Source organism: Pelophylax lessonae (genome assembly GCF_965119305.1).
Source record: "Pelophylax lessonae genome assembly, chromosome: 2".
Lineage (NCBI taxonomy): Eukaryota > Metazoa > Chordata > Amphibia > Anura > Ranidae > Pelophylax > Pelophylax lessonae.
This window is the reverse complement of record NC_138769.1, coordinates 119,742,569-119,765,251: the sequence shown is the minus strand read 5'-3', so window position 1 is coordinate 119,765,251 and position 22,683 is coordinate 119,742,569. Positions and strand designations below refer to the sequence as shown.

General features: G+C 40.0%; 1 protein-coding gene across 2 annotated transcripts in view; it reads right to left on the bottom strand.

The window, feature by feature from the left end:
- Positions 1 to 7,638: 7,638 nt before the first annotated feature.
- The window catches only part of TRARG1 (trafficking regulator of GLUT4 (SLC2A4) 1), a 56,189-nt gene continuing 41,144 nt past the window's right edge, over positions 7,639 to 22,683 (bottom strand). For both annotated transcript variants that reach the window (XM_082246569.1, XM_082246570.1), the window contains exon 3: positions 7,639 to 8,560. Coding sequence is in view for 1 of the 2 variants with exons in the window: in XM_082246570.1 (XP_082102696.1) it covers positions 8,550 to 8,560 (11 nt within the window). In the remaining variant the exon portion in view is untranslated. The remainder of the gene's footprint in view (positions 8,561 to 22,683) is intronic.

Here is a 22,683-nt window from a genome sequence, read left to right as displayed (position 1 = left end):
TTTCCCATTCCTAAACCATCAGTTTCAGGTGCGAATTCAGGCAAAGATTGGAACCCGGTTTGCACCTGAAACAGTGAATAGGGACACATCGGACCCCCTGCTGTGACCTGCTGCCACAGCAAGTGTGAACCCAGCCTAAGGATATGCGCACACAGAAGTTTATAGGCATTAAATATGCTTAGCTTACAAAATGTGTAAGTCTGATTAGCAGATGCAGGAAGTATGGTGGGCATTGTTTTCCAGTAACTAAAAAAAAAATGTTTTTTAAACACTTGTAATGGGCTGCTAATCTAAAATAATGAACTTAAACAACCAGCCAAGCAGCTAGTATTTTCATATGGAGAGTTCTGCATTTGTAACTACATTTCCCAGCCCTCTTTGCCTAAATTAACATTGCTTCACCCAGCTGCTTCATTACCGGGACAGTAAGACAGCCATTGCATTCTTCAGCCAACATTTTTCACTGGTAGCTAGGCCTTTACATGGAGCCTTTAACCACTTGCCGACCGCTCACTGAGCTGGTACTGCGGCAAAGTGGCTCGTTATCGTCCAGCGACGTAGACCTATGTCGCTGGATCCCGCCCTCTGTCTGGAGGCTCGCTCCCGCTGTATTCAGACACAGTCAGGCCAGGGGAGGAGAGGCGGTGATCACCACCGCTCTTCCCCGATCGTCAGGGATCGAGTGAGGAAATCCGCCCACTTGTGTAAACAAAGCAGGCGGATCTCCTATGTGACAGACAGGGAAAGATTACAGGATTCAGCATAGCTGAACCTGCGATCTGTGTCTGTGTCACACAATCCCCTCCCCCCCACACACGTCAGTAAGCATGAGGCATACATTTAAAACCTTGATCACCAATAAAGTGAACTCCTTCCCTGCCAGTGTCATTATTACAGTAACAGTGCATATTTATAGCACTGATTACTATAGTAATGTCACTGGTACCCCCAAAAGTGTCAAAAATGTCAGTTAGGGGTCCGATCTGTCCGCCACAATGTCGTAGTCCCGCAAAAACAATCCCAGATTGCCGCCATTACTAGTAAAAAAAAATAAACAATAAAAATGACAAATCTTTCCCGTAGTTAGTAAACGCGATAACTTTTGCGCAAACCAATCAAAATACGCTTATTGTGATTTTTTTTTACCAAAAATATGTAGCAGAAAACAAATTGGCCTAAAATCTTAAAAAATTTTGATTTTACATTTTTTTGGGAATGTTATATATCAGAATGTAAAAAATATTGTTTTTTTTTTTCAAAATTGTCGCTCTTTTTTTCAAAAATTAAAAATCGCACAGGTGATCAAATACCACCAAAAGAAATCTCTATTTGTGGGGAAAAAAAGGACATCAATTTAATTTGGGTACAGCGTCGCACAACCACGCAATTTTCCGTTAAAGTAACGCAGTGCTGAATCGAAAAATATAGCCTGGTCAGGAATGGGGTAAAATCTTCCGGTCTTAAAGCGTTTAAAAGTATGCTCATTGAGGATTTTTTTGTCAAAGACATGTAGCTAAATACATTTTGGCCTAAATATATGACAAAAATTGAATATATTGGATATTTTTTAAATGTCAAAGTCGAAAATGTCAATTTTTCACAAAATTTTCGCTCTTTTTTTTCTTAATATTGCAAAAAATGAAAAGCACAGAGGTGATCAATACCACCAAAAGGAAGCTCTGTTTGTGGGAAAAAAAGGACATAAATTTTGTTTGGGTACTGCGTTGCATGTCCGCGCAATTGTCAGTTAAAGTCATGCAGTGCCAAGTTGCAAAAAGTGGCCTGGACGTAAAGCCGGAAAATCCTTCGGTGGTAAAGTGGTTAAAGACTTGTATCTGAGACAGATGACCTTCTGGAGATTGGGGTCTTTCACAAATCTATGAGGGATTACTGCACAGGTGCAACCAGTGGTAGAGATAAATGTAAACCTTGAGATAGGTCGTAGCTTTCTAACCCTAGAAATTAACTGCTGAGAGGGAGTTGTATGTTCATTTAAGTAAAGAAGGCTTGGGAGGGTGGCAAGGTGTATTTTTTTTCTGTAAGAAAACTTCGACCTAACTGTACTTCTAGTATAGTAGTACATTTGTACAGTATAATGTGCAGGTATATATGTACATAAGTCTGTGGGTTACATCTGACAAAATGTCAGCAGTCCTTAACGTGAATCGGTGGCCCATCTAGGGACATTTAAGTATTCACATGTTCTTAACAAGCAAATATTTTCATTTTAAGCACCATGCTAGTAAAACTACGAAGATTTGGTGTAATTTTACTTTCAAGGTGTGTCTTTACTAGAGATGGGAAGGAAAAAATTGGGAAAAAAAATGTTTTTTTCTGTTTCTTTTTAAAGACATTTTTTATTTTTGTTCCGAAATAATAGGAAAAAAAAGAAGAGTGGAAAATGTTCTTTTACAGTGATAAGTAATATATCTTTGACATGGTATTCAAACTATATAACAAGAAGACCTTAATGAAAGATTTCTGTAATTTTATGTAAACTCTTAAATTATTGCAAGTTCTTTCAGCTGAAGCCAAGCCTGGAATACAGTTCAAGTAACACTGTACTTCTCAATGCAGTTCTCAAACAAGAGAAATATGCATTTCTCTCACTAAAGAAGACTGCAGGGGAAAGGCTCTGGTTTAGTTTGCTTGTGGGCTCCATCTTGTACCTTCTACAATTGGGTGATTGTTTGGATACAGTAGATGATAGTTTCTGTCTTCTCAGGCCTTAATTGACAGGTAAGAGGGTATATTTGTCTGGCTAATTAGCTTATCTTATTTAACCTTTCAATTATTCCTTAAAGTCTGCTCAGTAATATGTGTTTTCTTCTCCTCTCAGTAAAATGGTGAGACCAACATCTAGAGTTGCAATTTGCAAATATTGTGAGAAGAAATATTATTTTCCAAATGCTACAATAATGACAAAACACATCCTTGCATGACAGACGTGCTCTAAAGACATTAAAAAACACTTTATGGAATTAAATGATGAGGCCCATAATAAAAGTCTGAGTAGCTTTTGCATCCAGAATTCTCATTCCAGAAATACTCTTTTTGCTGCTTTTTGATCATCACAGAGTGTTTCTTCACCAGCAGCATCTTCGAGTAAGGAAGTGTTCCAAACCACTGCCTCCCAAAATACACAATACCTTTATTTTTAGATAAAATGACACCTGGAAATCAGAAGAAAATTGATCAAGCTCTTTCAAGAGCAATATATGCTTCTGGATCAGCATTGTCAATAACTGAAAATGCTTATTGACAGGAAGCTTCTAAATTATTATGAAGGAAAGGGGGTTGGTTACCTGTTCTCATGAAAAGGTGAAATGTTCTTAACATATGCAGTTCTTGTTATTCCATTTGTAATACTAAAATATGCTTTTGTCTTCCTTTAAAGAATGTAATAGGATTTGGCATCCTTCACAAAATTCTCTTAGCTGGACTCCCAATCTAAAGAACAGGAAACTCATGTGCTCTGTACTTTGCTCGGCATCTGCCAGGCTTGGCTTCCTGAGGTGAACAGACTAAGGCTCGTGAAAGCCAGGTTGATGAATCTTCTCTCTCGGTGAGCACAACCTGCTCCCTGCTTCATCTCATCTTTCACCATTGATATATTGTAAACCTGGCCAGCATCCAACGTTTTCCATCCCATTGCAAATTCTTTCCTTGAAGCAGCTGCCAAAAGTATCACACAGAAATGCCTATTGCCTAGTAAACATAGCAAAACCAGGTCTTTTACTGCTGCCACCTTGGAGGCAAAGAAAAGGATGAGGCTGAAGACAAATGTCCCATGCACTGTCAAACTTTATTTCTTTCATGCCAAAATACAAAATGGAATGCATTTAATCCCTCACTTCCTCCCCGTATATACTGCATAATCCTAATAACATGCCCTTGTATTTTGGCAGTTGGGATTCAGAGTGGAATGTGCGCATGCTACTGTTGGTAGTCTGAACTGAGTAAGAAGGAGAGACATCATTGTCCAGCGGGAAAGTCAGCTGCATATGCTAAAAAGGATTGTAGGGAGTGATGCTAATGTTTATTGGCCATGCCACTGCTTAGCAAGGGTTGGACCAGAGCCATGCAACCTCCTTGTCCATGGCACTCTGCCCTGCCTGCATTGCACCTTGTTCTGGCATAAATCTGCTCCTATGTCTGCATTCTATATCTTCTTTGAGTGGTAAATGCTGATTTCCTCATAAACAAGACTATAAACGGTACCAAGTACTGTCCTGTAATAACTAAAGGTGAAAGGTATATATGTTGTAGTCTATATTTGAGTCATTAACATAAACTCCCAATTATGACTTTAAGATATATCACACACACCATAATTAAAAAAACCAGTACAAAAAGTACAATTGTGGCTAAACATTTTTCCATATTAGACATGGCAATGGGAAGTTTAGATAAGCAATTATGATAGACATTGTCAACCCTCTGGTTTATGCAAGCTGAAACTTCAGATCCAAAGGTGATGCTCTTGCCTTTCTCCCCTCCCTGCTAGTCACTGATGTCACTTGTCTTGACGCAGGACCAATAGAGTGCTGTGCAAGGCAGGAAGGGAGGGGGCAATGTTCCAATGTCAGGAACTGAAATCAAAATTTTTGAGCATTCATACAAATTTCAAAAGGGAAGGGCAGGCACCTCTATGGAGCCAGCTTTGCCTCCTTTTGCTAGTGTAAGAGATTTAAAGTTTTTACCATCTGATCTGATATAACATCTAAAGGTCCTAATTATAACACTCGTTAGTGTTTCTGCACCCACCTTAAAATTTGTCTTGCCTAAATTATATTTTTTGAAACTGATGTCCTCCCCTGTTTACATGGTGAAACTGACAGAATAGAATGATGTGTTTTTAGTTTGTAACTGGCCACCTTTGCTGTCTATCAACTGCAATAGCCAAACACAAATTGGTAAAGAGTTCTGACAAGTGCATCTACAAAGCAGTTGTCAGGGCAGAAACTGCACATGTTGCAAGAGTCAACTTAACATAAACAAGTAAAATCTGTATGTTTCCCTATACAAAAACAGCCAGGTTATAGGCTCTGATTAGGGTCATTGCACACACCTATTAGGGTGTGCTTACCCAGGCATGAAGATGTGAGATTTTTACACCCACTTTCCTACACTCACATTAACAGCTGCCATTGGCTGTCTGTGGGGCTTTATTCATCTGAATGGAGGGTACTACGGTGAACCCCACAAACCAATGGACCTGAAAAGCTACGAAACTGTATTCTTAGGTTGTCAATTGGTGCACCTGCACTGACGTGTAGTGAGCTCTATGGTAACTTCCTCTCTTCACAGAGATAAAGGAAAAAGCACAGACAGCTGGTGACTCCCATCAATTTCGGTGCATGAAAGCAGGCATAAAGATCTTCAGTGCATATAGCTGTTTAAGGACGCTCCTAACCTGTAACTCACGTGTGTATAAAAATAGCAAAGAAAACTAAAGGACTGTGTTTTTGAAAGTATTCTTATAAAATAGATAAAGTATAAGTGAAGGCGTTCTGGGTGAGGTTAAATATTCGTAAGGTTTTTTTATCTGCTGCCCAGAGATTTTTGAAAGTTAAAACAATTAAAAAATGTATATAAATGACAAGTGTAAGGGCGCTGATAATTTATGTGAAATATAGTGTATCAAATAGATAAAGAACTGAATTAAATGTAAAAGGCAATTACAAACATGATCACAATATATAAAAATAAATTGTATTAATTATAAAAGTGATATAGTGCTAAAGTGACTGTGCTTTGACCTTTTTACACGTAAAAAAGGTGGATAAAACCAAGGATAAATGTGCAATATCAGTGCAAATATTGGCTTAAAACTACTTCATGGACTGGTATAAAATATAGGTGAAATATTGGTGACACTTGTGATCAGTGATCAGGTTGTAATCAGTGGATTACAATGACCTATTGTAATCCACTGAGGAAGGAGGAACAAGAGTGACCATACTTATATGTACCAAAGTCTGCAGGGTCTGTGTGACCCACTTACCTCTGGTGAGCATATAAAGATTTAACACCCTGCTCACTGGATCATGCGCTGGGAACACCTGATGTTTTTTTTCACTTCTGAAGAAATATATACTATTCACCTCGGAAATCACTATATGGACTGAAATACCAAAAGGGGCACACACCGCACTTTAAGAAATCACCATTTAAGTGATTCACTGTTTCAAGTCACTTTTTGAGTCACAAATTATATATTTTTTTTAATCACAAGTGTCACCAATATTTCACCTATATTTTATACCAGTCCATGAAGTTGTTTTAAGCCAATATTTGCACTATTAATTGCACATTTATCCTTGGTTTTATCCACCTTTTTTACGTGTAAAAAGGTCACAGCACAGTCACTTTAGCACTATATCACTTTTATAATTAATACAATTTATTTGTATATATTGTGATCAGTGTTTGTAATTGCCTTTTACATTTAATTCAGTTCTTCATCTATTTGATACACTTTATTTCACATAAATTATCAGCGACCTTACACTTGTCATTTATATTCTTATAAAATAGTTATGCTATCTCCAGATGGGTCCATATGTAGATGGATAACACATTGCCATAAGTATCAATATAGCCAGTTTTATGAGAACTCAGAGTCATGTTTGTCCTTTGTAGAGCATTAACATAAACTTTATTTCTAATAACTGGGAAAAGCAAAAGTCTCAAGAGATTTGATTAGATTTGGACCAGTTAGGACCAGTCCAGAACCTAAAGTTAAGACCAGGCTTTATTTACCATATGCACTGCAAATTATCAAGTGAGTGACCCTTTTTAAAAAATTATCCTACTTAACTCTAATTAAAAACATACAAAAGTCCCTAAGCTTGTAACATAGATGAAAAACTAGACCAGCTGACTTCTTGAAGAGCTCTCTATGAGTCCCAAAACCCAGGACAATTGTAATGGAAATCATGATTTCACCTAGGAAGTTAGTGCTTGGCTCCAATCCTTCTATTAAACCTACTCATTGGTCCAGCAATGTGATGGGTGGCTTCAAACACCAAGGAACATTCTTGGTGAGTAAAAGGGGAAGGACCAAGAACTGACTTCATAGATAAGGTTGCTGTTTACATCAAAGGATACAGAGGTTTTAAGTCTTTTGGAACCTTCTAGAAGAAACGTGTAGACACCTTTGTGTACCTGAAGGTCATCTACAATAAATACCATATAGGTACCAATATTCGCTAAATGGAGTTTTCAGTTTGGAATAGCAATTAGAAAAGCTGATGACATTGCACAGTTACTGATGGGTGGGGGTCTCTTTATTTGCAATTGCCATTGATGAGCTGTCATTAGTGCAGACAAAAGCAATTGTTTCTGAGGGATAGTTGTGTTGTTCCAAAAAAAAAAAGCTGAGGTGTGACAGCCTTGGGTTGCTTTTCTCTGCACTGTATGCAGCTAGCTGGCAGATTTGGAAGCCTGAAAGCCAACATAATTCAGCATCAGCAGATATGTCACAGGGTTTACAACATAAAGCAAGACATCTATTTAGTATTTCTTTAAGGACTATGCATCAATAGCACTGTCACCCCATTTGATTTTGTGAACAAAATAACAGAATGCGATTGGTTAATCTAGGCAACATTTTTGTCCCAGTAACTAACTATCAACCAGTTCTCATTAATGTTTGTATAAGTCATATTTCATTCCCTATGATATGTTAATTTTGTTAATGCCTCTTGAGACCACAACCCTAACAGAGCATAAATGTTTAAATACAAACATCTGGATAATATAAATCCTGCATCTATTGTTTATATCTGGGATGTTACCTAACAAGTGCTTTGTGTTCACTTTGCATGAGCAATGCTCCATCAGTGACAGCCTAACTTATATGTACAGTATATTACAGCCTGGACTAGATGCAAAGGAGAAGAGGTGCTTACAGCAGCCAGGACCAGCATCCATGCAAAATGGTCATTTTTTTTTTCTTTTTGGTTTCTGAGTTTGTGTTAAATTGCCCATCAAAAATACTAAAAAAGAGATTAAAAGTCCTGTTCCATTTCGTCAGCGAGGAAGCAGCATCATCCAAAACAGGGGGAGGTCACATGATATTGCGCATGTGAGGTTCTTTCCCATTTGCGACCCTATATGTGGCAGTTTTCAGCTATATTATTGATTACAGACAATAGCTTTCATTCCTTTGATACAAAAGCTGGAAATAAAAAAAAACGGTTTTGTGCCATCGCCTGAATGCCAGTCCCCAGATGCCACTCCATACATTGTCCATCTGTAGGTATTTCTGTTCGGAGGGCAGCCTCAAGGCATCTCTCTGTTTTCCTTTTTAAAAGTCCCTCTCATGTGCTATGCTCCAAAATCTCTTTCTTATTTCTCTCAATTCCCAAGGGCGTGTAAAGTGCTGCATGCAATCCCTTGGACGTTGGAAAGAGCTGGGCCTGCTCCTTCCTCCAGCAAGCCTCCAAAGTGGAAGGTTCTCTTGCAGTGAGGAGGTGTCAACAAGTGAAGGAAAGGCAGGCCGCTCCCCGATTTCCCTCTGAGCCCCAGATCTTCAGTGAACTTTAATGGAAAACTGTAAAGGAGATAAGTGACAATTATTAGATCATAGCAATCACTGTTCAAAGGACATAAAGCATGCACATCTCATTAATAGACATTGCTTTTCTGTGTTTAATACAGATATTTACATTGATTAGATATGTTCAGCTAGCAAAGAAATGTTGACTTTTGTTATGAAAGGCTTTGTCTTGATAGCTGTAGGTGTTGCATAGTATAGAGACCACAGAAAAAGTCCAGGGATGTAAATTGTGCATCCCTTTACCATACCTTTCAACTTTCTGAAGTGGGTACCTTTTATCACAACATGCAGTATGTACGCAAAGAACATACCCCTGGAAAAAAAGGGTGAAAACACCCCACAGTTCAGAGCTTGCAAATACCCACTCCTTTGAATTCTAGAAATGCTAGAATGCTAGTCAGTACCAGTGTGCAAAAGTGGAGGATTAAATCACCACTAATGTTTTGTGTCCCAAATGTGCAATATGTTAATGTTTTAGTTTAGCTTTTTACATTTTAGAATGGGGTGCTTGGAGATTGTGCATGATTTTAAGGGGTGCTTGACTGAAAAAAGGTTGAGAAATACTGGTCTATACTACAGACTGTGAAAACAAAAGGAGCAACTGAGGAGGATACAGGGAGGAGGATTTGGTTCCAAATGGACAACCCCTTCAAATGATGGACCCTTGGGGGTTGATTTACTAAAACTGGAGAATGCAAAATATGGTGCAGCTCTGCATAGAAACTATTCAACCTCTCAGTTTTTTTTTTTGTCAAACCTTAATTGAATAAGCTGAAGATAGAAGCTGATTGGCTACCATGTACAGCTGCACCAGATTTTGTAGTCAATTTACTAAACTATATAAATAAACAAATACATTTGTCGAATAAGTCGTGGTCTGGCCCCACGTTATTCAAGGAATGCAAATGCATTCAAGTAGAGCTAGTTGTTAGGGAGCTGGCATCTGTCGGCATCCTCAACAACCAGTAGATTGCTTGTTATGAGGGGGTGGGCGGCCACTGTGTCCCTAACAACCATGACTTATCTGCTGTCAGCAGGGACAAGGTGCTTTGGAGCCTATGGCCTGGTATGGTTTGGGAGAGGGGGAGGGGGGATTTGCTTGTTCCCCCCCCCCCACCATTCCTGGTCAGCTGGAATTTATGCTCTATAAGGGTCTGGTATGGATTTTTGGGGAGACCCCACAACATTTTTTTTTTTAATTTTGGTGAGGAGTTCTCCTTAAAATCCATACCAGGCCCTAAAGGCCTGATATGGATTTTGGAGGCACCCCCACTCTGTTTTCTATTTTAATTTTTAAATGATGGCAATTCATAGCTCATGCAGTATTTTAGTAGCATTTTTTAGTGAATTGCAGAAAAATGTTTGCAAAACACTAACAGGAACTTTACTGTTTTTCTTAAAAGGGTAGATACCGCTTTATGAATTTAGCCCTGTATCCCATGCCAAAGGCATCCTTTGGCAAAGTCGATGACGATGAAACCTGTCAGAGGATTACGTCAGACGCTGTCGATGTCACCTGAAAGTGCCCATTCCGCAATGTTTTCATATTTTTTTATGATGTGAGCATCTATATGGTAAATAAAGTGTGGTTTTTATGAGGTTTTCTGCAACCATGAACTTTGTTTATCATTTCATGTCCTGTTAAATGGCTACCTATTGGTAGATCATGTAATATAAGAACCAGAGGAATGGAAGAGGAGAAAAATATCATATGCAAGATCACCTAACCCTGTGTCTAAGGGAAAGTGTAGGGTAGGGTAGGGTATTGTGTACATGGGGGTTGAACATTTGGTTAGGATGTTTTGATAGAATCATAGATTCACTATTTGGATCAACATTTTTTGTGAGCAACATTTTTTATATGTTGTTTATGAGTGTTGGAACTACAGTACTATACTATTTCAGTATTTTTCTTTTTGAGAGACACTGAGACTGGAGGATGTTTCAACAGCTCCTGGGTGAAATTATGTGCAGTTTCCAAGTGGATGATTGGTAAGGAGACAAGTACACTATGTGGGTGTGGGGGCAATTCTCACTGGTTTTGTGAACCTTGAAGTAGACTTGAAGTAGACTTTTGGTAAAAGATTTGGTAGACAGACGAGGGGGTCATGCTTTCACTGGTTACACACATTTAAAAGTGGATGGTTGGTAAGAAGATAGACTGGAAGGGAGTCTAGCCACTTCATACTAGTGATAATCACACATGTGGGCATGCATTATGTGAGCACAATTACATGTTTTTTTTTTTTGTGGAATTAAACAGTATTACACTATCTGAGTTTTTTTGTTTTGGGTGTACACGTAATGAGATGAAGACTTTTGTGAAAGAGGTGAATAGACTGGAATGACAATGTGGACTAACACCGATGGTGATTTAACACTCTATTCGACCCAAGTTTCTTTGTGGGTCAGAGAATCTGGTAAGAACCTGGAGAGTGATTGAGGAGGATATACCTACCTTGAAAGATTATTAAAACCACTGACAGATTTAGTGAATAACATTTAATATCTTGTTACAATGGCATCTGAAAGTGGGTGGGATATATTAGACAACTACCAATTATGTTGTCCCTGAAGTTGATGTGATGAAAGCAAAAAAAAAAAATGGGCATCACAGTTTGTTGTGTATGGAGCTGCGAAAGCGCAGACCAGTCAGGGTTCCCATGCTGACCCGTGTCCACAACCAAATACTCCTACAATACGCACGTGAGCATCAAAACTGGGCCAGGGGGCAGTGGAGGAAGGTGGCTTGCCCTATTGCGTCACATTTTCTTTTACATCATATTGGTGGCCGGTTTTGTGTGCTTTGCTTACCTGGGGAAGAGATAGTACCAGAATGAAGTATAGGGAGAAGGCAATGTAAAGCTTTGGGCAATGTTCTGCTGGAAAACCTTGGGTTTTGCCATTTATGTTGATGTTACTTGACGTGTACCACCTACTTAACAATGTTGCTGATCAAGGGGACCCCTTAATGGAGACAGTAATTCCTGATGGCAGTAGCCTCTTTCAGCAGGATAATGAGCTCTTCCACACTGCAAAAATTGTTCAAGAATGGTTTGAGGAACACAACAAGGAGTTTGAGCTGTTTCGAAATTCTCCAGATCTAAACCCAATAAAGCATCTCTGGCTTATGTTGGAAAAACAAGTCTGAGTCATGGAGGCGCAACCTCAAAACCAAGACCGGGTGCACACTGGTGTGCTGCAGTTTGGTCACAGCATGAATGTATGCACAGTTTCCTGTGTTCTAACCATGTTTTTAGCTGCAGTCCCACTGACTTTTATTGTGTGTTTTTACCGTGTTTTCTGAAAGTCTACCAAAAGTCCTGCATGCCTTATTTTTGGTGCACTTTCAGGAAACGTGACAAAAATGTGCAATCTGATAAAAGTCAATGGAACTGTGTCTAGAAACGTAGGTAAAACACATGGAAACCACTCATATAACCTATGCTGCAGCCAAACCACAGGGCACCAATGTGAACCTGGCCTTACAAGAATGAAAGGATCTTCTACTGATGTCTTGGTGCCAGATACCACAGCATACCTTCAGAGGTCTAGTGGTGTTCATGTCTTTATGGGTTAGGGCTGTTGTGACAGTAAAAAGGAAGGGCTAAAAGGCAGAAAAAGAGGAACTTAGTCAATATTAGGTGGGTGGTCATGGATTTTTTTTATCTGATTTGTGTAGAGCTCTGTGCTCAAAAACAGCACTGATCCTTTAAGCAAATACTCGCGTGTGCTGGGTAATTGAAAAAGATCACACAATTAGAGTAATAAATGCAAGGCTCTTTTCCATGACGTCATCATTCTCATTTACTCTGAGAGGAAAAAAAAAAAAACCTAAACTTGAATCAGTCGTGACAGGTGACACACTGTAGAAACACAGATGGTAGTAAAGTGGCTTACTTTTTGCGCTCTATGGCGGGAAGTCCTGTGCCACTAAGGATATTATTTGCAAGCAATTTGTTCATGTGTGTGGGTGTTTCAAATAAAACCAAGAGGTACTGAGAGAGTTTTTCTTCTGTCCAAAATGATCATGCTGATGTAAATTGTTCACCTAGTTCTGTAAAGCTGAATATGTATAATAAATAAAATATTTGACACCAAATATTTATTTATTATACATATTATAGAAAGACCTTTTAAAAAATTGTAATATACACCTGTACTGCAGAAAAGCTGCTCTGGGCTCTCTCAGTGTGCAGTCAGGTGAATATTTATATATACTCCACTAAAATGGGAGAGAGTCCAGGCAGGGCAGCTGATTGGTCAGTGCCATTGTCAACTGAGATTATTCAACTACCAAGGCATATGGTCCCTTAGCAAGCTGCCTTGGAGCCACCAATGCCATCCATTTCTGCAGCACAGATATTACAAGTTTTTTTTTATAACTTATTCTAACAAGGGAGCAGGGTTTCCTGGATGGATGAGAGGTTCAGTTCACATTAATAGATCATCAAATCAGTTTCCTATAGTCTTTGTATATTGTATCAAATAAATGATGGAAGTCCACTTGTTAGCAGGTGCAGTTAGCTTACCAGCCACTAGATTGCTCTGTTCTCATAAAATTTTAGCAAAAGGAAAGTTGTAATTAAGTGTTAGCTCCATTTTAGAAAAAAATCTTCTCCAGTGTTATAATAGGAGGAGTTAGTGCCCATATAAATGCCAGTGTGGGTTAGGGTGGAACATGCAACACGTTCCCAGCTCTGCAGCCACCACCCGCTGCCCCCCTCCCTATGGCAGCAGTACGGGAACAATTTTCCTGTACTAGCTGCCAGTTTTCGAAAGCAGTTCGGCCGTGAGGGGTTGAGGACTTTCTTGGTTTGAGGCCAACACCTGCTCAATCCTAGTCCCCCTTGCCCATTTAGGTCTTGTCAACACTGAATGATCAAGTAGCTCTGTCTGCTATTTTTAACCAAGATATTAAGAAGGTTATGCCTGCAGGGATTTTATATGTAAGGAGATTGTAAAACCTTTTCAACAAACCCATGTAATAAAAAGCAAGGGGCAGGGAAAACTGCCCAGCAGAGTATAACCACAGAGGGATTGTTATGAAGCCCACTGCAAAGCAAGTTTTGTATAAAATATGAAGATGTTAAAACAGGCTACACAACATCTCCTCAATCCTTGTCAACTGCCCTCTAAAGAGTAATCCACTGCAGAGTACTCTTCAGAGGGAAAAATCTGTAAAAAAAAAAAAAAAAAAAAATGTGCCAAATGTGGTGGCCATGACCTTATTGGTCTGAATGAAAAGGTCTCAAGAAAATGTATGTGTGGCAATGTGACAAACCATAAAAGATGATTGCAGAAGTTAAAAAAGTAAAAACTAAAAGACAAAATATAAACAATGAGGCGGGTAGCCCAAAAGATTGTACACATTGCAACTGATCACTAGTTAGAAAGTGCAGCTTGAAACAGCCATGGATAATTGCTGGGACACTGTGAAAACAAAAGAGAAAAGAGAAAAAATGTTTTGGTGGAGGGGGGATTATGGTGTGGGGTTGTTTTTCAGGGGTTGGGCTTGGCCCCTTTGTTCCAGTGAAGGGAACTCTTAAGCTGTCAGCATTCCAAGACATTTTGGACAATTTCATGCTCCCATTTTGGTGGGAACAGTTTGGGGGTGACCCCTTCCTTTTCCAACATGACTGCGAACCAGTGCACAAAGCAAGATCTATAAAGACATGGATGAGTGAGTTTGGGGTGGAGGAACTTGATTAGCCTGTACAGAGTCCTGACCTCAACCCGATAGAACACCTTTGTGATGAATTAGAGTAAAGACTGCAAGCCAGGCTTTCTCGTCCATATCAGTGCCTGACCTCACAAATGTACTTCTGGAAGAATGGTCAAACATTCCCATAGACACACTCCTAAACATTGTGGACAGCCTTCCTAGAAGAGTTGAAGCTGTTATAGCCGCAAAGGGTGGGTTAACTCAATATTGAACCCTACGGACTAAGACTGGGGTGCCAATAAAGTTTATGTGCGTGTAAAGGCAGGCTTCCCAATAGTTTTGGTAATATAGAATATATATTTATATATACAGTATCTCACAAAAGTAAGTACACCCCTCAAATTTTTGTAAATATTTTATTATATCTTTTCATGTGACAATACTGAAGAAATGACACTTTGCTACAATGTAAAGTAGTGAGTGTACAGCTTGTATAACAGTGTAAATTTGCTGTCCCCTCAAAATAACTCAACACACAGCTATTAACGTCTAAACCGCTGGCAACAAAAGTGAGTATACCCCTAGGTGAAAATATCCAAATTGGGCCCAATTAGTAATTGTGAATGGGGAGCAGGTGTGTTAAATTTGGTGTTATCGCTCTCACTCGCTCATACTGGTCACTGGAAGTTCAACATGGCACGTCTTGGCAAAGAACTCTCTGAGGATCTAAAAAAAGAATTGTTGATCTACATAAAGATAGCCTAGGCTATAAGAAGATTGCCAAGACCCTGAAACTGAGCTGCAGCACGGTGGCCAAGACCATACAGCGGTTTAACAGGATAGGTTCCACTCAGAACAGGCATTGCCATGGTTGACCAAGGAGGTTGAGTGCACCTGCTTAGCGTCATATCCAGAGGTTGTCTTTGGGAAATAGGTATATGAGTGCTGCCAGCATTGCTGCAGAGGTTGAAGGGGTGGGGGGTCAGCCTGTCAGTGCTCAGACCATACGCCGCACACTTCATCAAATTGGTCTGCATTGCTGTCATCCCAGAAGGAAGCCTCTTCTAAAGATGATGCACAAGAAAGCCCACAAGCTATGAGGAAGGCTTAAAGCCGAAACGCATCAGAATTTGCCATGTTGTCACCGCTATCCATGCTGGAATAAAGAATTTTACTTGAAAGAAGCCTTTTCGTGTGCCGGCTTTATTCATATAACATTTGGTTTGGTCGTTCAGCCTGAGCACCGACACTTAGCTCTTTATCTTCCCACAGTGCGGTGGAGCTAGGGTGAGTTGTTGTTAAAGCCCGCAAGCAGTTTGCTGAAGACAAGCAGACTAAGGACATAGATTACTGGAACCATGTCCTGTGGTCTGCATGAGTGCTGCCGGCACTGGGGAGCTACCGAGCATTGAGGGAACCATGAATGTCAACATGTACTGTGACATACTGAAGCAGCGCATGATCCCCTCCCTTCAGAGACTGGGCCGCAGGGCACTATTTCAACATGATAACAACCCCAAACATACCTCCAAGATGTTTACTGCCTTTCTAATGAAGCTGAGGGTATAGGCGATTAACTAGCCAAGCTCCAGACCTAAACCCTATTGAGCATCTGTAGGGCATCCTCAAATGGAAGATGAAGAAGTGCAAGGTCTCTAACATTCATCAGCTCTGTGATGGCGTCATGGAGGAGTGGAAGAGGACTCCAGTGGCAACCTGTAAAGCTCTGGGGAACTCCATACCCAAGAGGGTTAAGGCAGTGCTGAAAAATAATGGTGGCCATACAAAATATTGACACTTTGGGCCCAATTTTGAGATTTTCACTTAGGGGTGTACTCACTTTGGTTGTCAGCGGTTTAAACATTATTGGCTGTGTGTTGAGTTATTTTGGTGGGGGCAGCAAATTTACACTGTTATACAAGCTGTACATTCACTACTTTACATTGTAGCAAAGCGTTGTCACATAAAAGGTATGATAAAATATTTACAAAAATGTGAGGGATGTACTCACTTTTGTGAGATACTGTACATATATATATATAAACAGTTGAATTGGAATAAAATAGTATTTTAGTTGCATATACGTGTCCCTAGCTCCCAGCACACTTTCAGTGGTGCCAGACATCCTCTCCCTCCAGGCTCCGACTTCCATCTCTGGTCGGGTTGTCTCCTTGCAACAGCGGCTCCCTCCTGCCTGTGCTCTTCTCTCCCCTGCTCATGGTGAAGCAGGGGAATTCCACAGCGGCACCGAGCTCCACAGGCAGCAGGTTTGACTTAAACCGCTTTGCACAAGCTCCTCTTTTGTGAGTATATTTTCGATCATTAATAAATATTGTTCACCTTTTTTACTACATCATGTCCTGTAATTCCTGGAAATTAAACAAAAAAATAATAAAAAATATCCCTGCTATGTATTATGTCTGATTTATGGTGGCTGCCATGTATTTTACAGTTACGGTTCACAGGTACCATAATGGCTCAGAACACTGCGGGATAGATTTGCATCTGTAAGTTGTTCCTCTCAGGCATTTTCTGAAATGAAGTGATGACATGACAGATGAGGTAACAAGGCTTTTCCATCATGAATGACTGAACTGCTTCCCTAAAATGTCTTTTCTGTTAGAGCTGATTGATACATACTGTATATAATATTCTTAATATTTCTAGATAACATGGAGAGTAATAGCTTTAGCTCCAGACTGACAGGTGACCTTCATTATTCTGCAGTTAATTAATTTTGGAAGGCAGCAACAATTGGCGCCATGAACAGTCCTCTCCATTTTGGTAGTATGTACTATGTATATAATATATATATATATATATATATATATATATATATATATATATATATATATATATATATACAGTGGGTACGGAAAGTATTCAGACCCCCTTAAATTTTTCACTCTTTGTTATATTGCAGCCATTTGCTAAAATCATTTAAGTTCATTCTTCTATGCATGTCAGAGCAAATGAGAATCATGAGGTCAAAGGAACTGCCTGAAGAGCTCAGAGACAGAATTGTGGCAAGGCACAGATCTGGCCAAGGTTACAAAAAGATTTCTGCTGCACTTAAGGTTTCTAAGAGCACAGTGGCCTCCATAATCCTCAAATGGAAGATGTTTGGGACGACCAGAACCCTTCCTAGAGCTGGCCGTCCGGCCAAATTGAGCTATCGGGGGAGAAGAGCCTTGGTGAGAGAGGTAAAGAAGAACCCAAAGATCACTGTGGCTGAGCTCCAGAGATGCAGTCAGGAGATGGGAGAACGTTGTAGAAAGTCAACCATCACTGCAGCCCTCCACCAGTCGGGGCTTCATGGCAGAGTGGCCCGACAGAAGCCTCTCCTCAGTGTAAGACACATGAAAGCCCGCATGGAGTTTGCTAAAAAACACCTGAAGGACTCCAAGATGGTGAGAAATAAGATTCTCTGGTCTGATGAGACCAAAATAGAACTTTTTGGCCTTAATTCTAAGCGGTATGTGTGAAAGAAAACCAGGCACTGCTCATCACCTGTCCAATACAGTCCCAACAGTGAAGCATGGTGGTGGCAGCATCATGCTGTGGGGGTGTTTTTCAGCTGCAGGGACAGGACGACTGGTTGCAATCGAGGGAAAGATGAATGCGGCCAAGTACAGGGATATCCTGGACAAAAACCTTCTCCAGAGTGCTCTGGACCTCAGACTGGGCCGAAGGTTTACCTTCCAACAAGACAATGACCCTAAGCACACAGCTAAAATAACGAAGGAGTGGCTTCACAACAACTCCGTGACTGTTCTTGAATGGCCCAGCCAGAGCCCTGACTTAAACCCAATTGAGCATCTCTGGAGAGACCTAAAAATGGCTGTCCACCAACGTTTACCATCCAACCTGACAGAACTGGAGAGTATCTGCAAGGAGGAATGGCAGAGGATCCCCAAATCCAGGTGTGAAAGACTTGTTGCATCTTTCCCAAAAAGACTCCTGGCTGTATTAGATCAAAAGGGGGCTTCTACTAAATACTGAGCAAAGGGTCTGAATACTTAGGACCATGTGATATTTCAGTTTTTCTTTATTAATAAATCTGCAACAATGTCAACAATTCTGTGTTTTTCTGTCAGTATGGGGTGCTATGTGTACATTCATGAGGAAGAAGAATGAACTTAAATGATTATAGCAAATGGCTGCAATATAACAAAGAGTGAAAAATTTAAGGGGGTCTGAATACTTTCCGTACCCACTGTATATATATATATATATTTTTTTTTTTTTCTTATTTATTTATTTTTATTTATTGTGACAGGAAGTCAGGAAAAACTTGTGTCCAGGATGGGAGATATATTTGTCCCAGATTCATGCTGTATGCAAACTATTTTCCTTTTTGTGCTGTGTAGTGAGCCTGCTTGGCTCAGTGAGGGGTTAACAAGCTCAGCTGTAGCAGGTTGTGTACTCTGGGCTCTATAAAACTCCCCCGGCTGCTTAGGGAATATGCTCCACCCTGGAACCAGATTTCTGTACAGGACAGACTGGGGAGCAGCCATTTGCTTGTATAGTGAGGTAGTGTATAGTGAGATTTTTTTTTTTTTTGACTAGTATTTATATAGCACCAACAATTTACGCAGTGCTTTACATATTGTACATTCACATCAGTCCCTGCCCTCAAGGAGCTTACAATCTAAGATTTAGTCTGTGTGATTATGGCAGACAATAAGAAAGGTGTACTGCTATCCAAAAACTATCCAACCCTATAGGGTGAATTGCAGCTCCCACCAATTCAAGTACTCAAATGCTTGTTCAGCGAGAAATGTATATAAAAGGTGGTGCGCTATTCAGGTGTGAGAGTAAGTAAATGCAGAAAATCGCATGAAATGGTGAGAATTTCTAAACCGTAAATAAATAAATGTGTGATTATGGACTCTCATGTATTCTCTGTGAAAGGCAAGTGTCTGGGCATCAGTAGGATCTTCCAGGACAAGTAGTTAGGTTCCTGTATTTGTAGTTAGACGCCCAACGTGGGAAGGGTTTATTTTATGTTTTTGTTTTATTATACCGTTTTGATACCTGCACTTTGTGAACACAGACTTTGAAAATAAACCACATTTGTGTTTCACCAAGATCATGTTGTGCCTTTTTCACTGTGCTGCGACTCATCCAGAGAGTCATGCACAACCCGCTATTGAACAAACTCCTCTCGCATGATAGAGGTTTGCGGGGCAGGTGAAGTAAGGCCAGCATGGAGGAGCTACTGGGACAGCTTGCTCTGACAAATGCAAATCAACAGCAGACAAATGCAACTATGCCACAGAGCTACTGAGCTAATTCCTCACTATATATATATATATATATATATATACAGTACCTTGCGAAAGTATTTGGCCCCTTGAACTTTAAGACCTTTTGCCACATTTCAGGCTTCAAACATAAAGATATAAAACTGTAATTTTTTTGTGAAGAAGGAACAACAAGTGGGACACAATCATGAAGTGGAACCAAATTTATTGGATATTTCAAACTTGTTTAACAAATAAAAAACTGAAAAATTGGGCATGCAAAATTGTTCAGCCCCCTTAAGTTAATACTTCGTAGTGCCACCTTTTGCTGCGATTACAGCTGTAAGTCGCTTGGGGTATGTCTCTATCAGTTTTGCACATCGAGAGACTGAAATTCTTGCCCATTCCTCCTTGCAAAACAGCTCAAGCTCAGTGAGGTTGGATGGAGAGCGTTTGTGAACAGCAATTTTCAGTTCTTTCCACAGATTCTCGATTGGATTCAGGTCTGGACTTTGACTTGGCCATTTTAACACCTGGATATGTTTATTTGTGAACCATTTCATTGTAGATTTTGCTTTATGTTTTGGATCATTGTCTTGTTGGAAGACAAATCTCCGTCCCAGTCTCAGGTCTTTTGCAGACTCCATCAGGTTTTCTTCCAGAATGGTTCTGTATTTGGCTCCATCCATCTTCCCATCAATTTTAACCATCTTCCCTGTCCCTGCTGAAGAAAAGCAGGCCCAAACCATGATGTTGCCACCACCATGTTTGACAGTGGGGATGGTTTGTTCAGGGTGAGGAGCTGTGTTGCTTTTACGCCAAACATAACGTTTTGCATTGTTGCCAAAAAGTTCGATTTTGGTTTCATCTGACCAGAGCACCTTCTTCCACATGTTTGGTGTGTCTCCCAGGTGGCTTGTGGCAAACTTTAAATGACACTTTTTATGGATATCTTTAAGAAATGGCTTTCTTCTTGCCACTCTTCCATAAAGGCCAGATTTGTGCAGTATACGACTGATTGTTGTCCTATGGACAGAGTCTCCCGCCTCAGCTGTAGATCTCTGCAGTTCATCCAGAGTGATCATGGGCCTCTTGGCTGCATCTCTGATCAGTCTTCACCTTGTATGAGCTGAAAGTTTAGAGGGACGGCCAGGTCTTCGTAGATTTGCAGTGGTCTGATACTCCTTCCATTTCAATATTATCCCTTGCACAGTGCTTCTTGGGATGTTTAACCACTTGCCGACCAGTCACGTTGACTGTACTGCGGCAAAGTGGTTCGTTATCATCTGTTACAGCGGGAGTCGGGCCAGGGGAGGAGCGGCGGCTCTTCCCCCCAATCGTCAGGGAATCGAGTGTGGAGATCCGCCCGCTTGTGTAAACACAAGCGGGCAGATCTCCTAAGTGACAGACAGGGTCAGATTGCAGGGTTCAGCATAGCTGAACCTGCGATCTGTCCCTGTGTCACTCAGTCACCTCCCCCCACACACGTCAGTAAGCACCAGGCATACATTAACCCCTTGATCACCAATAAAAATTAACCCCTTCCCTGCCAGTGTCATTTTTACAGTAACAGTGCATATGTATAGCACTGATTACTGTAGTAATGTCACTGGTACCCCCAAAAGTGTCAAAAATGTCAGTCAAGGGTCCGATCTGTCCGCCACAATGTCGCAGTCCCGCAAAAAAAATCGCAGATCGCCACCATTACTCGTTAAAAAAAAACACCAAAAATGACAGAAATCTTTCCCTTAGTTAGTAAACGCAATAACTTTTGTGCAAACCAATCAAAATATGCTTATTGCGATTTTATTTACCAAAAATATGTAGCAGAAAACGAATTGGCCTAAAATGATAAAAAAATGTTGATTTTTACATTTTTTTGAGGGGGAATTTCATATAAAAAAATGTGAAAAATATTGTTATTTTTTCAAAATTGTCGCTCTTTTTTTGTTTATAGCGCAAAAAGTAAAAATCGCACAGGTGATCAAATACCACCAAAATAAAGCTCTGTTTGTGGGAAAAAAAGGACGTAAATTTCGTTTGGGTACGGCGTTGTATGACCGCGCAATTGTCAGTTAAATTCGCACAGTGCCGAATCGCAAAAAGTGGCCTGGACGTAAGACAGCAAAATCCTCCGGTGGTAAAGTGGTTAAAGCTTGGGAAATCATTTTGTATCCAAATCCTCACTGAACTTCTGGAGAGAGTTTGCTGCACTGAAAGTAAAGGGGCTGAATAATTTTGCACGCTCAATTTTTCCGTTTTTTATTTGTTAACAAAGTTTGAAATATCCAATAAATTTCGTTCCACTTCATGATTGTGTCCCACTTGTTGTTGATTCTTCACAAAAAATTACAGTTTTATATCTTTATATTTGAAGCCTGAAATGTGGCAAAAGGTCGCAAAGTTCAAGGGGGCCGAATACTTTCGCAAGGCACTGTATGTATGTAGATATATATATATATATATATATATATATATATATATATATATATATATATATATATTAGTTCAAGCAGAAACGTTAGTACTTTTTCTTTTGGTCATGCCAGGGGCAGTACCAACCTGAGCTCAACCATTTCAGCTCGTATAAGGTAAAGATTGTGAGTCTCTCTCTTCTTACTAAGTACCTAAATGTAATATAAAATATTTAAAAAAAAGGTAACAATGAGCGCAAAAATCACTTGTAATGGCCATGTTCAGTGCTTGACGATGAAAATCTGATACAGAGATGTACCTTCCAATTTTCACAATTAAAGTAAGACTTCAGGTGTGATTCAGCAAACCTGGCACCTGCCCAAAAGTAAAGTGTAAGCTTTAGGTGGATATACCCTTCAAGCATAGTGCTCACCTAAAAGTTTAAGAAGCTGCTATTTTTCCTTAAGGGCTTTTTTTTGTACTTGCTTCAAAACATGGCTTCGGACACGCTTTGTTAAAGCTCCCTGAACGCCAATCATAGCCCCTGTCGCTAAAAAAATGATTAGCTTACAGTCCTGTTCACACCTTGCATTTACTTTGCTTCGGCTTTGCTTCAAAAGTTATACCCCATGTCGCTTTAGTGGTGTTTCAAAGCGTCTTCAAAGCCTCCATAGAAATCTACAACAAAGCTCGCGTGAAGCACTTAAAGCTTTTGAGAGGCTTTTCTTCAGCTTTAGCTTTGCTTTGTTTTAGAGAAATTGCAGGTAAGAGATAGCTATCAGCACACACAC